This window comes from Falco biarmicus, chromosome 9 (genome assembly GCF_023638135.1).
Source record: "Falco biarmicus isolate bFalBia1 chromosome 9, bFalBia1.pri, whole genome shotgun sequence".
NCBI lineage: Eukaryota > Metazoa > Chordata > Aves > Falconiformes > Falconidae > Falco > Falco biarmicus.
In genome coordinates, this window is record NC_079296.1 from 32,906,075 (window position 1) to 32,925,700 (window position 19,626).

At 43.9% G+C, this 19,626-nt stretch overlaps 1 protein-coding gene across 12 annotated transcripts in view; it reads left to right on the plus strand.

The window, feature by feature from the left end:
• MARCHF8 (membrane associated ring-CH-type finger 8) overlaps positions 1-19,626 on the plus strand; it is a 99,511-nt gene that overhangs the window by 16,219 nt on the left and 63,666 nt on the right. For 8 of the 12 annotated variants that reach the window (XM_056351006.1, XM_056351002.1, XM_056351012.1 and 5 more), the window contains exon 2: positions 8,539-8,717. In XM_056351006.1, the coding sequence (XP_056206981.1) occupies positions 8,622-8,717 (96 nt within the window). In that variant the 5' untranslated portion in view covers positions 8,539-8,621. Of the gene's footprint in view, positions 1-5,380; positions 5,528-5,603; positions 6,439-8,538; positions 8,718-9,677; positions 9,771-19,626 lie in introns of those variants that run through there. The other 4 variants (XM_056351004.1, XM_056351009.1, XM_056351008.1 and 1 more) reach the window with 4 other exon arrangements.

Consider the following 19,626-nt stretch of genomic DNA (forward strand, 5'->3'; position numbering starts at 1 on the left):
ACAACTTGCTTGTTGAGTTGTATTATGTTTGTAAAAACAATCATATTCTTATTTTGAAAGGAGTCAGCCAGAGCTGGTACACACCTCTGTTTCTCTATGCACTGTGTGTAGACTACAGCTATATATTCCTGTACATTGAGAAGCTTTCAAAGGGAACATGAGTAACATGCAGAAGGATCTCTTGTTCCCTTTCTAAGCTTTTCTTTTGATTTCAACTTCATAATAACTTTTTTTTTTAAATTAAATTAGAAGAAAAATGTTTTTAAGTCTGGAAGCAGATTATTTTTAGGACACTAGCAGGTGGAGGAAAGGAGGAACTGAGATAATGAAGAGAGAAGTTGCAGCTGAGCTACTAAACAATGCATGATATATGGGCAGTGGCATAGCTATAAATAGCAATAATCCAGAATTATATCTGCCTGGTCTTAGAACAACGGTTCTTTTCACTTACAGCACTGTACTAACCCTGAAATGTGAAAGTTACTGTAGGGAAAGAAGTGCTAGTTTCTCTCCCTTAAGCTTCCTTGATTAGATGTGTTTGTCAAGTTAACAAATGCATGTGAAGTGCATGAGGGTTGATAACATCTCCTAAATAATGCTGTTAACAAAGTACTGATTAAGCTACAGTAAAAGAAAACGAAACGCAGATGCAGGATCCTCTTTTTGAAAAATGCACATCTGTCATCTCTAGAAAAGAATTATGTAAGCTACATTAGTAGGGCAGGAGTCCGGACAAGCTCAAAATCAAACAAATAAAAGCTTCAAACTGGAGCCAACACAAGCTAATAGGGTTGGAAATATTTGCAAATATGGGAAATGTAGCATACAGGAAGTAGGCATAAGCTATATGCAACTGAAATGTCAGGGTAGGTTAGAAAAGTTAAGATGCACACAGGTACTGTTGAGGTCACTGGATGCAGGCTTCTGTTACCTTCAGAACAACAAACACCAAAAAACCCAAAACCAAATTACTTTTTTTTAGGGGGTTTTGAGATTTCACATCAAGACCTCCAGAAGAAAAACAGATTCCAAATCTGCATTAATAGATTATTTCAAGTCTCACTAGGAGCAGGTAAGCCAGCTGATGAAGATGTTACACCATCTAGCAGCAGTCAGAGGTTTCTTCAGCAGGTTTCTGTTCTTGTTTGGGTTGGTCAGGCTTCATGCTGCACCGAGGGGAAGTTTCAGAAGACCAGAGTTCGCCACAACAATCCACAAAGCCTTAAGGCAGCACTTCCCAGCCTGCAGCTATAGGACTCCCTAAGTCCACAGGCTGCATCCATTCCATGGCAGGATGTCACGGCAGCGCACAGCACTGCAGTGTCTGGATTATCTGGGCAGCAACAATCTGTTGTTATTTTTAACCTGCTCACCCTGCAACTGATTATCAGACCGTTGACCTATGCAGTGCAGCTCACTCTCATTAAAGGGGGCTAGGGGTGTTGAAGAAAAGTGTAAGAAGCCTTGGGGCAGACCAGAATGACTCAGAGGTGAAATTCCTTCCAGTTCCTTTCTGTTGGCAGCTATCATCCTGCCGCTGCCTCAGGTTCCAGGGTTTATCCTTCATGCATGTAAAGACAGATTCTTTATAATCCAGAGTACTTATTGTACTTTAAATAGGAAAACAACTGACATGTTTGACTGCTACCTTTTTTTTCCCCCTGCTGTGAGTAATGCAGAGCATGTGTACACACCTACATACATCCTCAGGATGCTTTTCTTTTGGAAAGGCCTGTGTACATCTGCAGCCAGTGCCACTACAGCTCCAGAGCTTCTGCTGAAGTTCTCCAGCATATGCCATGTAGCAAGGGAATACGGTGGACTTTCTGAAGTGTAAATGACCTAGTAAAATCTGCAGTTCATACTGCATGATTTTAGATTCTGGTAGATACCAAACCATAGACATGAAACCATGATTTGTGCTAACTTGCCCTTGTCTAGCTGAGAACTTTTGGCAAAGAGCACTTTAGCCTTTATTTTGGAATACCTAATGGGCAGAGAAGCTGCAGTGGGTGGCAGGTGAGGGATGACAGAACAGCTTCCTCCACCTGCATCCTTCCAGTGGCACTTCTCACTGTAACAATCTGGCGATTTACAGACTGTTAGGTTCGTTTCATGGCTGAGTTATGTTCATGTTTTGTCACTTGGGAAACTGAGGTCCTGATGGGGTGGATTATGGAAGTGGGGTTTCAAGTGGTCGCCCACCTGCTTCTGTTATAGTGAGGTTACCTGCTGTTGCTAGTTGTCCCTTTTCATGTACTTAATGCTGATAACCCAGGGGAACCTAATTATCTGCTTCTGTTGCTGTCAGGAGATCCACTGCTCAGGGGAATGCCCCAGCCACCAGGCCCAAGTCATGTGCATGCTTTTTCTTCCGTTTTCAGTTCTTGTCAGCTACCTTCGGAGCCTCTGTCTTGTTTCCTCTGAATCTGACTGTTCTTGCTGCAGCTTCATGGTTACAGCAATGTAATGAGGACCCAGCTGATGTGGTTCCAGCTGCCTGCTGGCATTTTTAGTTACTGTTTTGCCTGCCATGAGAAAGCAAAACTGGACTAGCTGGGTGGATGAGATCTTAGCTCCACTGAACTAAGATCTCCTGTGGGTTCTGAGGACAGGATTTTGACTTCTATTGTCTTTTGAAATGGTGTTGGTTTCTGAAGACTCTCCGTAATGGCAGTATGGCTAGAATCCATTTTGCAGGAACCAATGTGGCTATAAATAAGGGGAACAGTAGAGCTTCAGGCTGTCCATTGTATGGTATTCCCATGCTCCCCAGCCAGGTTTGCAGAAAACCTCCCTGGACAAGAGCAGTAGTCTGTATTTGTGGCTTATTGGCTGTTGGCAGCATCAGTAAAGAAATCTCTAAAGAGTCCAGCTATGAAAACAAGCTTAACTTTTATTATAGTTTGCTGAATGCCCAAACTCCTAAGAGAGGTTTTGTATAAGTATTTTTCTCTAGTGAATAGTATGTGAACAGCCATAGGGGTGGGAGGAGAATAGGGTCCCTCCTTCAGAGGCAGATGACTGCCTTGCCTATGGGACCTGGCTGGTGCACATACCCTCTCTCTCCTATTCTGCCATCCCATGATTGCTTCAGTTTTCCAGGCAAAAAGGAGCTGGAAAGTCCTTCTTCTGTGAACAGAACAGCATCTGCACTGGCGATCCTCGGACTTGCCTTGTATGTGTGGTTTATAAACGACACACAAGGGAGGAGGAAGCTGAGCCCTTATCTGCCACCTCCTGGGCAGGTGTGCTCAGCTGTTCGGTGGAGGTGCTATAGTCATGAGGAACCCTCACTTTGTGTGAGGGACGGCCTGAACATCTCACTGGAATCCTGAAGAGAAGGGAATATCTAGGAGCAGTTCCTTTGCCTTAGCATTTATTCCCTGAGCGCTTTTTTAGCGGGCCCCTACCTCGATGTGCTTGAAGCTGGGATCCCTCTACACAGGTGCCCAACTCCTCACCCCTGGATTGAGGAGCACGTGGTGCTAATTTAGGTGTGGAAAACGTCCGGTGGAGCTTGTCATAACTTGCTTTATGTTGAGTGGCATTGCTTTCTGGCCCTTGTCTGTCTGTACTTGGTATTGCAGGTGGTCCGTTGAGCCGTGTAATTTTTATCCTTTAATTAGCACTGTGGAGTTAATGTGCTTCAAGTTGATACGGACAGGCTTGGAGTGTGTGCGTTGTTAGGGACCTTCCAGATTGGGGATGCTGTAGAGTGGCATCTGGATTAAGTTTAGAGCTTTTTTTAAGCCACCCTTGAACAAAGGCAGGCTTTATTAGAGCATCTGCCAGGCTCCTTTACCAGAGGAGGGCTGTTTCACATCATCTTTGAATTGGGTATCTGCTGCTTGAGCTCTTTCAAAGAACTTTTAACACATGCTATCCTCAAAGTGCCAGTAGAAAAACTGGTTTGACTTGTTTGTCATCATGAGAGGTGTTTTAACTGTGTTTTCTAATAATTTTCCTTGTTCTCTTTATGGTAGTAACATGTCCTTGCCTGCAAGCCCAGAACCATTTTTGAGGGGGATACAGACCAGGGTACGTCTCCTTCTCCTTGGCTCAGCTATTGCTGACAGTAGCACAGAACATGTTACTTTGCGTATTTTCATTGGAGCTTGATGTTTTCTGGACTTCATTTCCTTATATTTTCTTGGGAAAATACCTTCCTTTTCCGCCTTGTTTATTGCATTTTGATATTCCTGTCACAGCCCACATTGATCTCTCCTCTAGCCTGACTCCTTTAGAGATGCAGCTGAACAGGTGTGTGGAGGACCCAGGGAGGTTCTGTGTTTTCTCTTTATGCTTTATGCTGAGATTCAATAGTGCTGGTAAGTCCCATGTTTCCCTCTGTCCTCCATTAAGGAAGTGTCCTTGTTGTTGCTTGTTTATGCATATAAATGTGGTTTATTTTTAAAATATGGTACCTAGAAGTTTTGCAGGCATTGCCTTCAAAGCTTTCATGCATGCTTTATGATGTGCCATCTTAACATCTATGGAAGTAATATAAATCCTGACCACATGTCCTGGTTTCAGCTGGGATAATTTTCTTCTTACTAGCTGGTGCAGTGCTGTTTTGGATTTGGTGTGAGCGGTGTTAATAGCACAGGGATGGGTTTGGTTGTTGCTGGGTAATGTTTGTACCAAGTCAAGGACTTTTCCGTTTCTCAGGCCCTGCCAGCGAGAAGGGTGGAGGGGCACAAGGAATGGGGAGGGGACACAGCCAGGACAGCTGGCCTGAACTGGCCAAAGGGATATTCCATACCATGGGACATCACGCTCGGCATATAAAGCTGGGGGAAGAAGAAGGAGGGTGGATGTTCAGCATTCCAGCATTTGTCTTCCCAAGTAACGGTTACACGTGATGGAGCCCGGCTTTCCTGGGGATGGCTGAACACCCGCCTGCCCATGGGAAATGCTGGATGAATTCCTTGTTTTGCTTTATTGTGCACACAGCTTTTGCTTTACCTATTAAAGTGTCTCTGTCTCGACTCATGAGTTTTCCCACTTTTAGTCTTCTGATTCTCTCCTCCATCCCACTGTGGGAGGAGTGAGTGAGCAGCTCCATGGTACTTAGTTACTGGCTGGGGATAACGTGTGACAGTCATTTTTGGTGCCCAACGTGGGGCTCAAAGGGTTCAAGGTAACAACAGATTTGATTGGAATGTGCTAGATCAAATTTATAGCTGTTATTGCTGTTAAGCTACTAAAGGGCAGTATCTGTGCTTGCCATGGGGCTTGCTTGACTTACTGTTTGTTAGAGTCTAGTGGTCATTAGTGGCTGCTTTTTGCTTTTGCTGCTTGCTCTACTGCTTATCATCTTGCTCTGCTGTGCCTGGGAACATTTTGATAACAGGAATGGTGATGCGCCTGGGCTGGCAGATGGCCAGGGCACTGCTGCTGTACTGGACAGGCTGGAACTCCAGTGTGAACTTGAGTCGAAGGGACTGTGACCTGTGGATGAGTCCATGTGAGAGCAGGACACCTTGAGGCATCTGTGGCTGTAAATAAGTCCACATCAGAGCAGGTATATCTCCAAGTGTCTCTGTCTGTGGTTGTGTCCATGCCACAGCAGGTATGCTCTGAAGGGATTGTGGCCCAAGGATAAGGCCATGCTGCAGCAAGTACAGTTTGAAGCATCAGTGGCTGTGCACAGGGTCATGTTGGAGTATCTCAAAGTGCGTGGCCATGGATAAGCCCATGACAGAGCAGGTACACCCCCAGAGGGACTGCAGCCATGGGTAAGCCCATGCTGAAGCAGATGTAATTCTGAAGGGACTGTGGCTGTGGGTAAGGCCACGCTGGAGCAGGTCTATGGTCATGGCCCATGGTTAAGGCCACTTTGGAACCGGTCCACCTCGAAGCAACTGTGGCAGTAGATAAGTCTGTGCCGCAGCAGACATACCCGTGGAGACACTGTGGTTCATAGATAAAGCTCCACTTGGAGCAGATACAAACTGCAGTCTGTGGCTAAGTCCAAGCCAGAGCAGGGGCAAGGGGAGAAGTTCACTGCAATGTTAAACCCTGTGGACTGATCCAAAGGGACCAGGGGTAGAGACTGTAATGGATATACGTTTAAATTGTTGTAACCCATTAATTGAGTTGCACGTTATAGGAATGGCTATAGTAGGAACCACCTGAACCAATGGAGGACAAGCATTACAAGAAGCAATGCAAATGCAGCAGCAACACAGTCTGAGCTGGCTTTGGTGCCCCATAACCCCATGCAACACACCACCTCTCCTCTCCTGAGTGACAACCATAACAGTTGGAGCACAAAGTCTGGACTAAACAAGTGCAGTGGACATTTTATGGACATTCTACACACATGTTTACAGGGTTGGTCCACGGACTAGGAGAATGATGTCTGTGTATCATATCAAAGGATGAGAAGGGTGATGATGGTTAATGAGGTTGTGTTGGAAAGTGTGACATGATGTAAGTAGTATGGAATAAGGTGTGGATACTGTCCCAGTTTCAGCTGGGAGAGAGTTAATTTTCTTCTTGGTAGCTGGTGCAGTGCTGTGTTTTGGATTTGGTGTGAGTGGTGTTGATAGCATACGGATGGGTTTGGTTGTTGCTGGGTAATGTTTGTACCAAGTCAAGGACTTTTCCGTTTCTCAGGCCCTGCCAGCGAGAAGGGTGGAGGGGCACAAGGAATGGGGAGGGGACACAGCCAGGACAGCTGGCCTGAACTGGCCAAAGGGGTATTCCATACCATAGGACATCACGCTCGGCATATAAAGCTGGGGGAGGAAGAAGGAAGAGGGGGGCGTTCAGCATTCCAGCATTTGTCTTCCCAAGTAACTGTTACACGTGATGGAGCCCGGCTTTCCTGGGGATGGCTGAACACCCGCCTGCCCATGGGAAGTGCTGGATGAATTCCTTGTTTTGCTTTATTGTGCACACAGCTTTTGCTTTACCTATTAAAGTATCTCTGTCTCGACTCATGAGTTTTCTCACTTTTAGTCTTCTGATTTTCTTCCCCGTCCCGCTGTGGAGGGAGTGATGGCTGGTGGTGCTTAGTCACTGGCTGGGGTTAAACCACAACACCATGTGTCAGTAAGGCTTTTGAATCTGGCTGAGCCCTCTTAACGAGCAGATAGCATCATCCAGCAAATGGAGTGTGTGAATGGGAGGCTGGAGGTGTTGTGTGCACTTTTGGGTTTGGTCATTACTTGCTTTATGACCTCTGATAACTCTTTCCCTCTCAGTGCAAAGAGAATACTGAACTGTCATTCCCTGTATAAAGTCCCTTGGGATATGTAATTAATGCTTTTCTCTTTTTTTTGTTTAATCAAAAGCAGTCAAAAGATATGATCCTATTTTCATTTTACACAGCTGCAGTACTCCTGTGAAGTCTAATAGAAATAGAACCAGACTGGCATATTTTGCAGAATCAAAAAACCTGGGAAGCTTGGCCTATCTTTAAAACTTCCAATTAATTAAATATTCAATAAAAAATATGTACAATACAAATTATGCACTAAGTGCTAGGCTATACTACTTGCACATTGTTAAGCAACATGATATGTAGGGCATCTGTCTATTCTCTGTTTTCTGCTTTCAAAGATTCAGAAACAAACATACAGAAAGTTGGTATGTCAAGGAAACTACAGCGCATCATCCAGTTGCCCTATTTATTATAGTTCCCACTGTGTTAATTCCCCTCTAATCCTTTCTTTAAACACAATTGATTGTGTATCATTTGTGGTAGGTTACATTCCAAATAAACACTCCCTGATCCTACATGTTTCAAAAAGCTTTTTATTTAATGTAACTTTGCTAATCTAATAAAAGGTATGGCTAATTATGCCTGCCTTTCAGATTAGCATTGCCAATTTTGGTTAATTTATGTCTACCACTGTCTCTCCTATGTGTAATGTTTCCCTGTTGTATTAGTAAAAGAAGGATAAAGTGTGTGTAGTCCAGTGGATTCTTGATACCTAGTCAGGGACTTTGAATATATTATTCTCTAATTAACCTTAAGAAAGGAACAGCTCATGTGCTGCGTCTTCCTATTGCCAACTGGTACATGTTTGCATGAATGAGAGGAGCCAAATGCAGGCCACTGTTTTTAACCAAAGCTACGGCATTCGGCCCGATTGATTCAGGATGATGCCTGAGGCAGGTTGATCCTGTGTGGGGCTGGCAGTTTAGGAAGCTACCTGCATGAGCTATGTTCTCCGCACCTCCAGGTAGCACACTCCCACAGAGCAGCTCTCCAAGCTAAGCATCCTGCTCCTTCCTATCCACGCAGACTCGTGTGATCGCTGCCCTCTGGCTCTGCTCTTGGACCACTTTCAGAACTGGTTGATAGTTTATTTATTCACTCATTTGCATAAATTATGCTCTAACCTGTCTAGTTCTAGCTCTCCTGTGTCTTTTTTCACCCAGCCGGTGCACGAAACTCTCTCCTGTTGAGAATCCAGAGAGAAAATAAGAAGTGCATGTTGGTCCAGTTGATGGCTTAGCTTTGGTTTAGAAATAATTGCATTTCAAGCTCCTTTAACATCATCTAATCTTTTTATTTTTTAGGTGCAAGGCCTGACAATGGCACCGAATGAGCACTGCCTTCAAGCCTCCTTCCTGTAAATGATAGGACCAAACAAGGCGGTGTGATGAACATGCCACTGCATCAAATCTCTGTCATTCCAGCTCCGGATGTTACCTCTTCCAGAGTCACCAGGAGCAAGACCAAAGAAAAAGAGGAACAGGTACTGTCAGATATGCTTGATTTTCACAGGAAGTTATCCAAGTATAAAATTATAGGAGTTATCAAATCAGGCCTGATTCTGTTCCGAAGCCCCAACTCCTTGCACGATTGCTGCTTTTAGTGAAGATGAATGTTACCAGATTAGCCCTTTATTCTCATATTTGCTAGTTTAAAGCAGCTGACTACAAAATTCTAGACATTGTTGTTCACTAACTTCTGCAAAATGCAAGCTATGACCTATTTTGCATGAGAATTCAAGGCAGATAGGGGTTTTGGATAATGACTCCAGCGTTGTTGTCACAAGAAGCTGTTATAGGTGTATTTTACCTTTCTAAAAGAAAAATAGTACGGGGTGTGAACTATATGCAGCCATGCATCCTGTTTTCCTTTGCTCTTGACAGCTTCTAGTAGCCATGTTGTGGTTCATATTGACTGGAATATCACAAGGAAGGAAATGTACACCCGCACCTATACTTGGCTGTTTTCTAGAGATATGATTTGTATTCTTAACTTGGGAGCGTGTGTGTGAATGGAATGCAAAAACATCTGAAGTATTTAATGATTAGAAGTCTAATAGTATCTAATAGGCTGCTTAACAATTTTTAATAGCACACCATGTTTACTCTTTGTGTGCCAACCTTATTTACCCCTGGAGTACATCTCCAATCCAGCCCGAAGACCTTAGTGGGCATCATGTTCTAGCATATACTGTACTGCATTGAATTTTACATTATCTGTCAGTTCCACAGAAACTTCTTTATGTTTTTTTGCTTTACTTTAACATAAAATCAGGTCAAGAGAATATTCATATTATGGTACAGCTGCAGGGCTTGTTTTGTGGTCTGCTCAGCAGTGGTTAATTCTGAGGAGATCTAGGGTGATACTGATTATAGATAGGGCATAGCTTAAGTATAAGGGACAAGAAAGGCACTGTCATGTTACGGAAGACTAACTTTGGTAGGATAAAAGAAGTTCTTCTGATGTGTTAGGATCATCTGCCATGACTATCCTTCTCACCTACCAGCTGTCCAGATTGCACCTACCAAAGTCACTGGTGAGTCAGTAAAAATAAATAGTCCCATTGCTGTTTTTTGGAGTCTTCTCCTTAGTAACACCTTAAAATGGATTTTAGCCCTTCAGATTCTTAAACCAGTAACTAATTAGGCTGGAATGCTGCTGCTTTGGGTTGCCAGGCAAGAAGTCACCATCACAGATGAGGTGCTTTAAATCCATAAAGCACCTTGTCTCCAGAGTCTGCTGGAATCTCTTGCTTTCCACCCATTGCACACATCCATCGTCTGGGCAGCTCTCTAGATAAGAGGACTCTGCTGTTTCTTCCTTTGGGTCCCCTCCCTTATTGAAATTGTGTGTGCTGTGAGAGAGTGAAGTCCCACTGCCAAATGTGGGCAGTCCTGGGAATTAACAACCCTCTGCTGGGATGATGGGGATTAGGAGGCCAGTCAGATCAGAACAACTTCTGCTAACTCTGACCAGGCAGTGAGCCCAGGAGTGGGAGTCCCAAGTTGTCATCTTCATTTCATTCTTCATTTCTGACACAGCGGCTTCAGTGTTAACGAGTCTCCCTGATGTTTCCTTCACGATAACTACTTGAAATGTTGATTATTGTTTCCCATACCAAGTGGCTATTGTACTGTCATGCCTTGGGATATTTGAAACAGAACAGAATATTTATTTAAATACGTGCAGTATTGCAGAGGAAATAATGGGGACTGGGACTATGTGGGCAATAGGTCAGACTAACCTGGAAACACTTGATGTTTCCCAGGTCTTGTCCTTCCTGTCTCTGTCAGCATACTCATTCATCCCCCAAGTGTCCTGCATAGCGTAGTGACACTGTAGCTGCTCTTGTGCATGGAAGCCACTGCCTAGCCCTTGTACGCTCTTCCCCACTCCTGTGAACTGCATTGCTTCTGGTGTTAACATTCAGTGCTGGGTCTAACAAATGAGCTGGAGTTGTTAATGTGCTGACTTTGACCAATCCAGTTAAAATTTTGTGTTGCATCAGTCAGGACAATGCAAGGCTACTTGCTAGTCGGAGTCCCTGACAACTCTTGGGTGCAGTCAGGACCCACTGGCTGTGACTCTGAGTTTTGCTTATATTTGAACTATACAGTAAAGGAGAGATACGGTGCAAGAGAAAGAAATTGTAGATTATTGCTGCTATATATTTAATCACTTCAGACTGCCTGTTTTCTGTTTGAGATAGGAGCTACTGCAAGGTAAAGAGCAGCACGCAAAGTGATCATGATCCTGTGTTGAGCAAATCTGCTGAGTAGTTGATGTTTTTTGTGCCCTAGGTAACATTCGCTGTAGAAGAGAAGGACACTAGGTAAAACTGAGAAAGAAGGTATTTGCACTTCAGTTTTGTAACTTCAGTACAAAGTCAGTGTAACTTCAATACTTTCATATTTCAGTTGCATAACTGCCCATGATGCAGCACAGCTCGTAGTTATTTCTTTGTGTTGTGCATGGCCTAGACACAGTTCTCATGGATTTCTGCAAAAATATGTAATAGTTTTTCAGGAGCAGGTGCAACATTTCACAGTTTGATTCAAGTGTCATGGTTTTCTTACCTTACCTTTACTATGTAATAGAAACACTCCTTACCTTTTGTGTGTAGGAACAACAGTAAGCACCTCAAAGAATTGTGTACGCTGTGGTCTTGAAGTGTTTTGAGTTGTACAAAGCCACTTGCCAATCTGAATGAAATCAAACAAACACCAAACCACAATCAAAACCAGTATTACTACTTCAGATATAAATATGTAGGTTTGCTTTGTAATACCAGCCTATGTTCTTAGACCAAGTGTATTGCCAGGTGTGTGCTTTGTAGAGTGAGCAGAATCACGTACATAATCTCCCCTGTTTATTGCCAAGCTCTGGCTAATGCCAAAGTGAATAAAGGTAGAGTGTCAACTATTAGATGAAATTTTGCCTTGCTTTTGTCCTTGCTATTTCAGACTGGACCTTTGACTTCTCTCCCCTTGCATCCTGCATTGTAAGAAATCCTTCAGATGAAGGGTTCAAGAAGCACAGCAGCAGAAAATGAAGTACCAATGTACCTAGAGAGAGAACTTTGCCAGTCTGTGAAAAATCAAGTGTTTGTCCTATTTTCCAGAAGGAGGATGCTTTATATCCTATTCTTTTATCCTTTGTGATTATAGATGTGTCTAATTATCCATATTTGCAGTAGAGGTGCAGAGGAAAAATTCTCAAGCTGAACAGTGCAGATCTGTTTCTTCTCTTTCATGGTTCTGGTCAAGGTGTAGCTCTTGTATTTCCAGTTAAGGCCTGACCAGGTTTAGAAATAGTTTTCCTTGCTGCAACAGCAAGTTTTCTGGGCTACTAATTTGTGACTAACAGTGAAGAATAGCAAGAAATCCTTACCACCTTTATCATTACAGTCCAGTTGTGGGTGATCTATAGTCCCTAGGCATACCTCATGGCAGATTAACATGTAGATTCAATACCTGTGGAAGTCTGTAGCAAAAATCTTACTGAATTTGAAGAGGTGGTAAAAAGCAGAGTTCCTGCTTACCATTTCTGGCTGGAGTCCTCAGTGATATATATAAATAGCAGAGCCTGCTAGATTCTGATTCAGGTTAGTGTAATTTTCAAATTTAAAATAGTTGAAAACTGTTGTTAATGGCAGTCTTTCATTTTGTCCATTCCCCCACTAAAAATGGGGAAAGTCATAAAGGGATTATTACTCTTGCATTTAACTCAGATGAACTGTTAGCTTTAAGGGCTATTAATAACCATCGTTAGCTTCTTACTTATCCTTCACTAGGAACAGCTTTATACTTACCTGGTTTAAGGGAGAGTCACTCTGTTGTTTGTGAGATGCTACAGCATCCCACCCCTTGCCCCTGTTTGGTGGGTAGCACACTAGCAGTCATGTTTCCTGACATATCCAAAAGCTGACAGCTGTCAGGATTTGGATTGGAAATGAGGAACCAACGCTGGCACGTGGTTGAGGTGTTGCACTGGTTTTGTTGTGGTACAGCACTCCCTGTTTGAGGGCTTTGTGTCTCCCTTGCTGAAGTAGGCTGATGTGTACCACAAGTTCTTAGTGTACATTGCTGCAGCAAGTGAAGCTCCCTGAGCAATAGCTTCTACACTGCTCTTCTAAGAGTGTGCGAGTAACTTCCCAGTTGTGGCCTCCTGTGCTGTGATCTCTGCAGATCTTGTAAGCAGATCAGGATGGACGGGATCAGTGTTTGAATGAGATATCATGAGGTGTTGGTGCAAGTCGTGTTGGGTGCGCAGTGCTCTTGCTTCCCAGGTCTACACCACTGAGAAGAAAAACAGTTGTCATCAAAGATCACGTAGAATTTATCACAGAAGCAGATGAATGTGCTAGTCAAATTTAAACTAGCAAGTTTCCAGTTGATAACCAGAACTTCCTTCTGTCCTCTGCTCTAGAGAAACTGTCTTCTTGTCTTCTAAGTGCTGTGTAGTACTGGCTGCTGCGTGCTCAGCAGAGGTGCTGTGATGATCTCAATCATCTGCAGGTGCTTCTCAAAGGTGTCACTGTGGAGATACTATGACTACCAGGAGATAGCAGACTACCTATCCTATGGCTGGATGAAATTATGGTGAGGGAAATCTTCATCGTGTTGCATCTTGCTAAATTTCTTCTGCCTTCTTAATGATCTCTTGCATCGTGTAACAGGAAAGGCACTATGGCCTATTGATTCAAATAAGCCACATCTTACTGGAAAAGCAGGACTTACTTGAAGAAGAAAAGAAAAAGCAATAGAGGCATTTGTAAGAATTGTTAGTCATAGATCAGTAGTGCAATATAAAGGAGCATGCTTTACATGGTTGAATCCAGCGTGATACTTTAAGAGCTGGTACACTGTTTCTAAGGTACAGAAGCACTGTGTGAACTTTTCCATTCGCTTTATGGACTTTGACCTGGGAATGTGGGCTCTGGCTGAATTGGATTCAAATACTCAGGCATTTGTAAAGGGGGTGTGTGTGCGTGTGTGTTTGGTTTTCCTTGCCCATTGAACCAAATCATCCATTAAGCAGCCAGGCTGCAAATCCTTTGAGAATTTTACCCCTTATTATTTTTATACCGAGATTTATGTGAGCCGTGTCATGTATTAACATTGAGCCTGGCATTTTTCCTTTATTAAATTTGCTTTCTTTAGAAACTGGTTAACTATGAAAGAAATTTTGTCCAAGTATCCTTTCAGTCTTCCATGGAAAGCAGAATTTATCTCCTGCTGTGCTGTTTTTAGGCTTAGCCTCAAAGTGGGAATTGCAAAGTCCTTTTGTGACAATTCAGACCTTGGCTTTTACTTAGCCTGTTCTATGGATCATAAAGCATTTCTCAGAAAAAGCTGATGTCACACTTCCCACTTTTTAAAAAGTAGAAATTAGACAAATTTTTGACAGAGCAGGCAACCTGTGACGGAAGCACCTGTGAAGAGCTGCAGTGAAAATGCTTTTGTTTCTGCAGTCTGGGAGCAGGTAGGAATACTTCCCAGACCTCATCATTTGAGAATACGCCAGGTGACTGAGATGGTTGTAACACCCTTTCAAATTGTACCGTTGCTGTTGTGCTGAGAGGGTGGTATTTCCATGGCAGATTTCTATGCTAAAACAGATTTTTTTGGAACATGTCAGTGTAGGAACAGGTGCCCAAACATACTTCCACTCTGATTACCTTTAGCAGGTTAAGTCTAATGAGGAGCACCAAGTAAACAGGAAAATTGCTTGAGAAACTGCTTCACACCGAACACCTCTCTATTCTCCATGGGTGCATTTGTACACACTTAAACACCACGCTGCTTGTGATCTTTCCTTTGGGATATTAGGAGAGTTGTTCTTGTGCTTGTTAAGACACCTGAACTGTTACTTGCATAAAACCCTGCCTGGGCATAGCACTTGGCAGTTGCTGTCAGGTGGCCTAGCAAATGTGCTCTCATGGGGCGTTGCCTGTTTCTTTACTCCTATAAATATCCTGGCCTCCGGCACTGGTGTGACTGCCCGAGGTGCTCTTTCTGCGTTTGCATGCCTGCCTTCTCCCTGTCCCATTCTTGCCCCTCGCTGACTTCAGGGCTTGCTTCTTCTCTCCTACATGACCCTGGCAAGAGCACCACTAACCTCCCCTTCTGTGTGGTACCTGGAAAACTGGCAAGAAGCAGACAGAGTGCAGCCAGGCCTGCATTAGAACGGTGGTCTGGAGCATGGGATTTGTTTGCCTTCTACTGCCGTGCTAGAAGGTGCTGGGCAAGTCCCTTGGGTGCCTGTGCTATCCTTCCTCCCCTGTCTGAAAAAAGGCTAGCACTGCTGGCTAGCCTTTTAAAGGGCTTGAGGTGTATAGCTACAAGCTGAGTAGCTGAAAGCATTTGTTAGTAGATCCTATAGAGCGACTGCTTTGCCAGAGTCCCACTCTGCAGCTGATGCTGCTGAGCCAGCCCTGCAGCAGAACGTGATGGGCATGGGGTGCGTGGAGAGCAGAGGGGTCTTCCCCCTGCATGTAGGCATCGCTTCATCTCGATCACAGTAAATGTGCAAAATGCTGTGACCTTCCCGAATCCATTTGCTCTCTTTGTGCTTGAGTGCAGGATGGGAAGCTGGTCCTCTTGAGCCCCACTCTTGGACACGAAAGCATGCTGCTTCCTAGCAAACCCCAGCGAAGTGGGAAGAGAGGAGGCAGGAGGGATGGGATGGGAGGGAAGGGAGCTGCTCCCGCTTAAGCAGTTCTGACCAAAAAAAAAAAAAAAGTCAGATTGCGCTATTTGATTCTGCATTGTGTTTGTCTTGGAGTGTGTATAGCATGTGTGTGTGAGGAAAGGAGCAGATGGCTTCTGAGTGGAGATGAACTACAAAAGGCAAACTGTGGGAAGTGGTTTCTGAAAGGGATTTGAAGAAGAGGAGAAAACCCTCTTTTTTGAGAATTCAGTAAACATTATAAAATCTAACAGAAGTTGATACGGCAGCAGAGTTTTATGTACTGATGCTTCAGAGCAGAAACTTGGAAGTTTCAGATTTTTCTGTTTGCTTGTAATCAGACTCATTCACATACAATCTCTGTTTTGATTTTGTCTGCTTATTGCCTGTGAACTTCTTGCTTTGGTGTCTGAAGACTAGAAATTTAGAGTTAATTATTGTGATCTGTAGCTGTTACATTAACCTGAATTTTTAAACCACCTCTCTGATATTAACACAATCTCTGTCTACCTTTCATTACCAGTTCACTTGAATAAGCTGAGTCTTGTTCTTCAGTTTTCTAAGAGAAGGGCTGGTGCTGTTTAATTATGTGATAGCCGAGTGTGTTTTGGTGGTGATGTTTTGCAGGTCTGGGGCTACTTCTGGTGTATGTTAATGTGTAACAGCTTTACATATAGGCAGCCCTGGCTCTGAGCTCATGATTTTAGAGTATAATTTTTTCTTCCCTGGCAAAAGGGTTGTGACCAGCAGCACAGAGCGTAGCTGGAGGCCCGTAGCTAGCGGTGTTCCCCAGGGGTCAGTACTGGGCCCAGTCCTGTTCAACTTACTCATCAGTGACCAGGATGAAGGGACAGAGCTACCCTCAGAGCGTTTGCAGGTGACACAGAGCTGGGAGGAGTGGCTGATACACCAGGAGGCTGCGCTGCCGTTCAGTGAGACCGGGACAGGCTGGAGAGCCGGGCAGAGAGGAACCTGATGAAGTCCAGCAAAGGCAAGTGTAGGGTCTGCACCTGGGGAGGAACAACCCCATGCACCGGTACGGGCTGGGGCTGGCCTGCTGGGAGGCAGCTCTGCAGAGAAGGACGTGGGAGTGCTGGTGGACAGCAAGTTGCCCACGAGCCAGCAGTGTGCCCTGGTGGCCAAGGCAGCCAGAAGGACCCTGGGGTGCATTAGGAGGAGCATGGCCAGCAGGTCGAGGGAGGTGATCCTGCCCCTCTGCTCTGCGCTGGGGAGGCTGCAGCTGGAGTGCTGTGTCCAGCGCTGGGCTCCCCAGTCCAAGAGGGACAGGGAACTGCTAGGGAGGGCCCAGCGCAGGGCTGCAAAGGCAGTGAGGGGACCGGGGCATCTCCCTTGTGACGAAAGGCTGGGAGAGCTGGGCCTGCTCAGCCTGGAGAAGACTGAGAGGGGACCTGTCAATGTCTACAAATATCTTGAGGGCAGGTGCCAAGAGGACGGGGCCAGGCTCTTTTCAGTGGTGCCCAGCGACAGGACAAGGGGCAGCGGGCACAAACTGCAACACGGGAAGCTCCTTCTGAATATGGGGAAGAACGTCTTCACTTTGAGGGTGACAGAGCCCTGGCACAGGCTGCCCAGAGAGGCTGTGGAGCCTCCTTCTCTGGGGACATTCAAAACCCACCCAGACACGATTCTGTGCAACCTGCTCTGGATGAACCTGCTTTAGCAGGGGGTTTGGACTAGACAATCTCCAGAGGCCTCTTCCAACCCTGACCGTTCTGTGAAAAGCATGCTTCCTTGTTTGCTTTCTAAGAAGTGTGTCAGCCATTATCCCACAGCAAGCTGTATGTGCGTGTAATTATCTGTGTCAGTGCAGAGTGCCACTGAAATCATCGCAGCTCCACAAAGGCATGAAACAAGGCCCTGATCATACTTTGCAGTGATTTTCATCATCCAGTGGGTATACTGTTTTGTTAAAGTGATGCTGTTAGGTTTCTGCAAAGTGATTTTTAAAGTTCTTTGTTCATTAAAGGTAATTTCTGTAAATGAAATGAGAGACACCAGAAGTACAGAGGATTTTTTTCCTCCTGTAGGATGTTTTGCCTCACTCATTGATGCATAGTGAGTTACTTGGTTGGTTTGCTCTTTCAGACAGGTGTGTTTCTTTACCTGGTGAAATGGTTAAAGTAGGTTGGGGGTTTGCATTCTTTTGGGCTTTTTTTGGTTTTGTTCAGGGTTTTTTTTCAGAGTAGAACAAAGACTTAACAGTTCTGCCAGGGAGGCATGCTGTGGTGTGGTACCCCTAAAGTACTTAACTTCAGAGTTTTTAAAACTTTGTCTACCTTTCAAATTGCTGATTTCCCTTTAAACCATGAACCCAAGCGGTTTAAAGGTTTAACTTCTGAGAAGCTATACATAGGTTTAGATTTGCACCCCTGGATTTAGGTAATTCTGCTTGGCCTTTATGTCATTTATGAAGAATTCTTCATGGGGGCGGGGGGGAAGTTATTCTTCAGAAATTGCTCTTCCGTGCATTGCTGAAATCTAAGCTCCTAGGAGTACAGTCTTCTGAGTCAGTAGTCCTCAGACTTAGAAACAAAATCCACCTTTGGGATCCATTCAGCTTTTCTTGGTCCCAGAAGAGATGTTCTGTCATCTGCTACTAAATATGTTTCCCATTGGTAGCAGACATTGCTCCTGTTTTAGGAAGCTGCTTATGGAGATTTTTCATGAGAGCTACAAGTCTGCATGCTTTTGTAACCGAGCAAGCCCAAATGTGTGTTCTGTGAGGTCAGTGGCTGCAATTCATAATTTCATTTTCTAGGAGTCAAGAACTGAATTTTTGACATCTTTAAAGACAAAGGGAAGAATGGGATCTCCTATTTGTGGAGGTTTAAGTTTATTTACAGCCTAGTTCTCTCTTCCTGTAAATGAGCGCTACTTTGATGTTGATGCAAATGAGTAAAAGTGGCTAGTTTATATTTTTTCATATGCTTGAATGCAGGCTGCATCCAATTCCTTGTGGACCTAACAACAGGTGGCTGTCTGGGTCAGGGAGAGAATTGTTCTCACATCTGCAGCATTTGGCTTCATCCCTGTGCTGAGTGGATGCTGTGTGTTTCCATCACGTTCTTTAAGGGTGTAGTGCTGGAGGCAAGAGCCTGGGACCATGTCACTTAATGCTTTGCATGCATGTTACGCATCTGTTGATGTAACTGCAAGTGTGCATGTTTAGCACAGTTATTCATACACTCAGATTCTATGAATGTAGAAACAGGTTTTGGTATAGTTTTAACATTAGAACATTTGCAGTAAAAAGTTTGTATCTTATGCCTAGGTTTTTCAAAGATCTTATAGTAAACAAATGGGTTGTACATCTAAATTTTTTGTGTAACCTACTTGTGTCTATATCAAAGCTGGATTTGGAGACAGATTTCCAGTGTGCCTTACTGCCTTGAAGGATAATTTAATTACCTGCTTTTAAGTACTTATACCTTGGAAAATCACTACTCTGGATCTCATAGACATAGAAGGATTTATGGATGTTTATGTTTAAAGTCAATCAGATTATTTTTTTTAACTCTTAAGTTCACTCTGTGTTAACTGGAACTAGTGTGTGGTTGTGTTCATTTAGTTAAGTACACTGTACTTAATATCTCAATGAACCTGTGGGGATTTTGGAAGAATTTTTGGCTCCATTTTTATTTTTAAAGTACACTGTAAATAGCTTTAGGTGTGAAAAATTACTTGCTTCCGGATGTTCTTGAATTACCTTATAAACAGACATTTGTAGTTGTCACCTGTTCTTGACTCATGCACTTCCAATGTGAGATGAAACCTGGATCTACAGTATCTTCATATAAAAGCCAAAAGACTTGTTTTGCCTTTGCTTTCACCTTCAAGCCCATTCTTAAGGAAAAAAGAAAAAAAATTATATATGTTCTGTTCTTTATTTAATGGCTCTTTAGCACATAGGTTGTGCAAAGTGTTTTTCCTTTAGATGATATGCTGTAATGTTGGAGAGTATATCATCCAGTTGACAGAGCATAGGTCCAAGAGCTTTCTTTAAGTTGTGATTCTGTTGTGGTTTTGTAACCCCTCGGATTCACGTGCTTATTGTAAAGCACGCAGAGAGATCTTGTCAATGGGGAGGAAAGTATCAGAAACAAGTGTTTCTTGCTAGTCTTTCAGTTCATTCATTCTTCTGATTGCAGGTTTAACTTCTACTGCAGAGGTGATATTCTAGG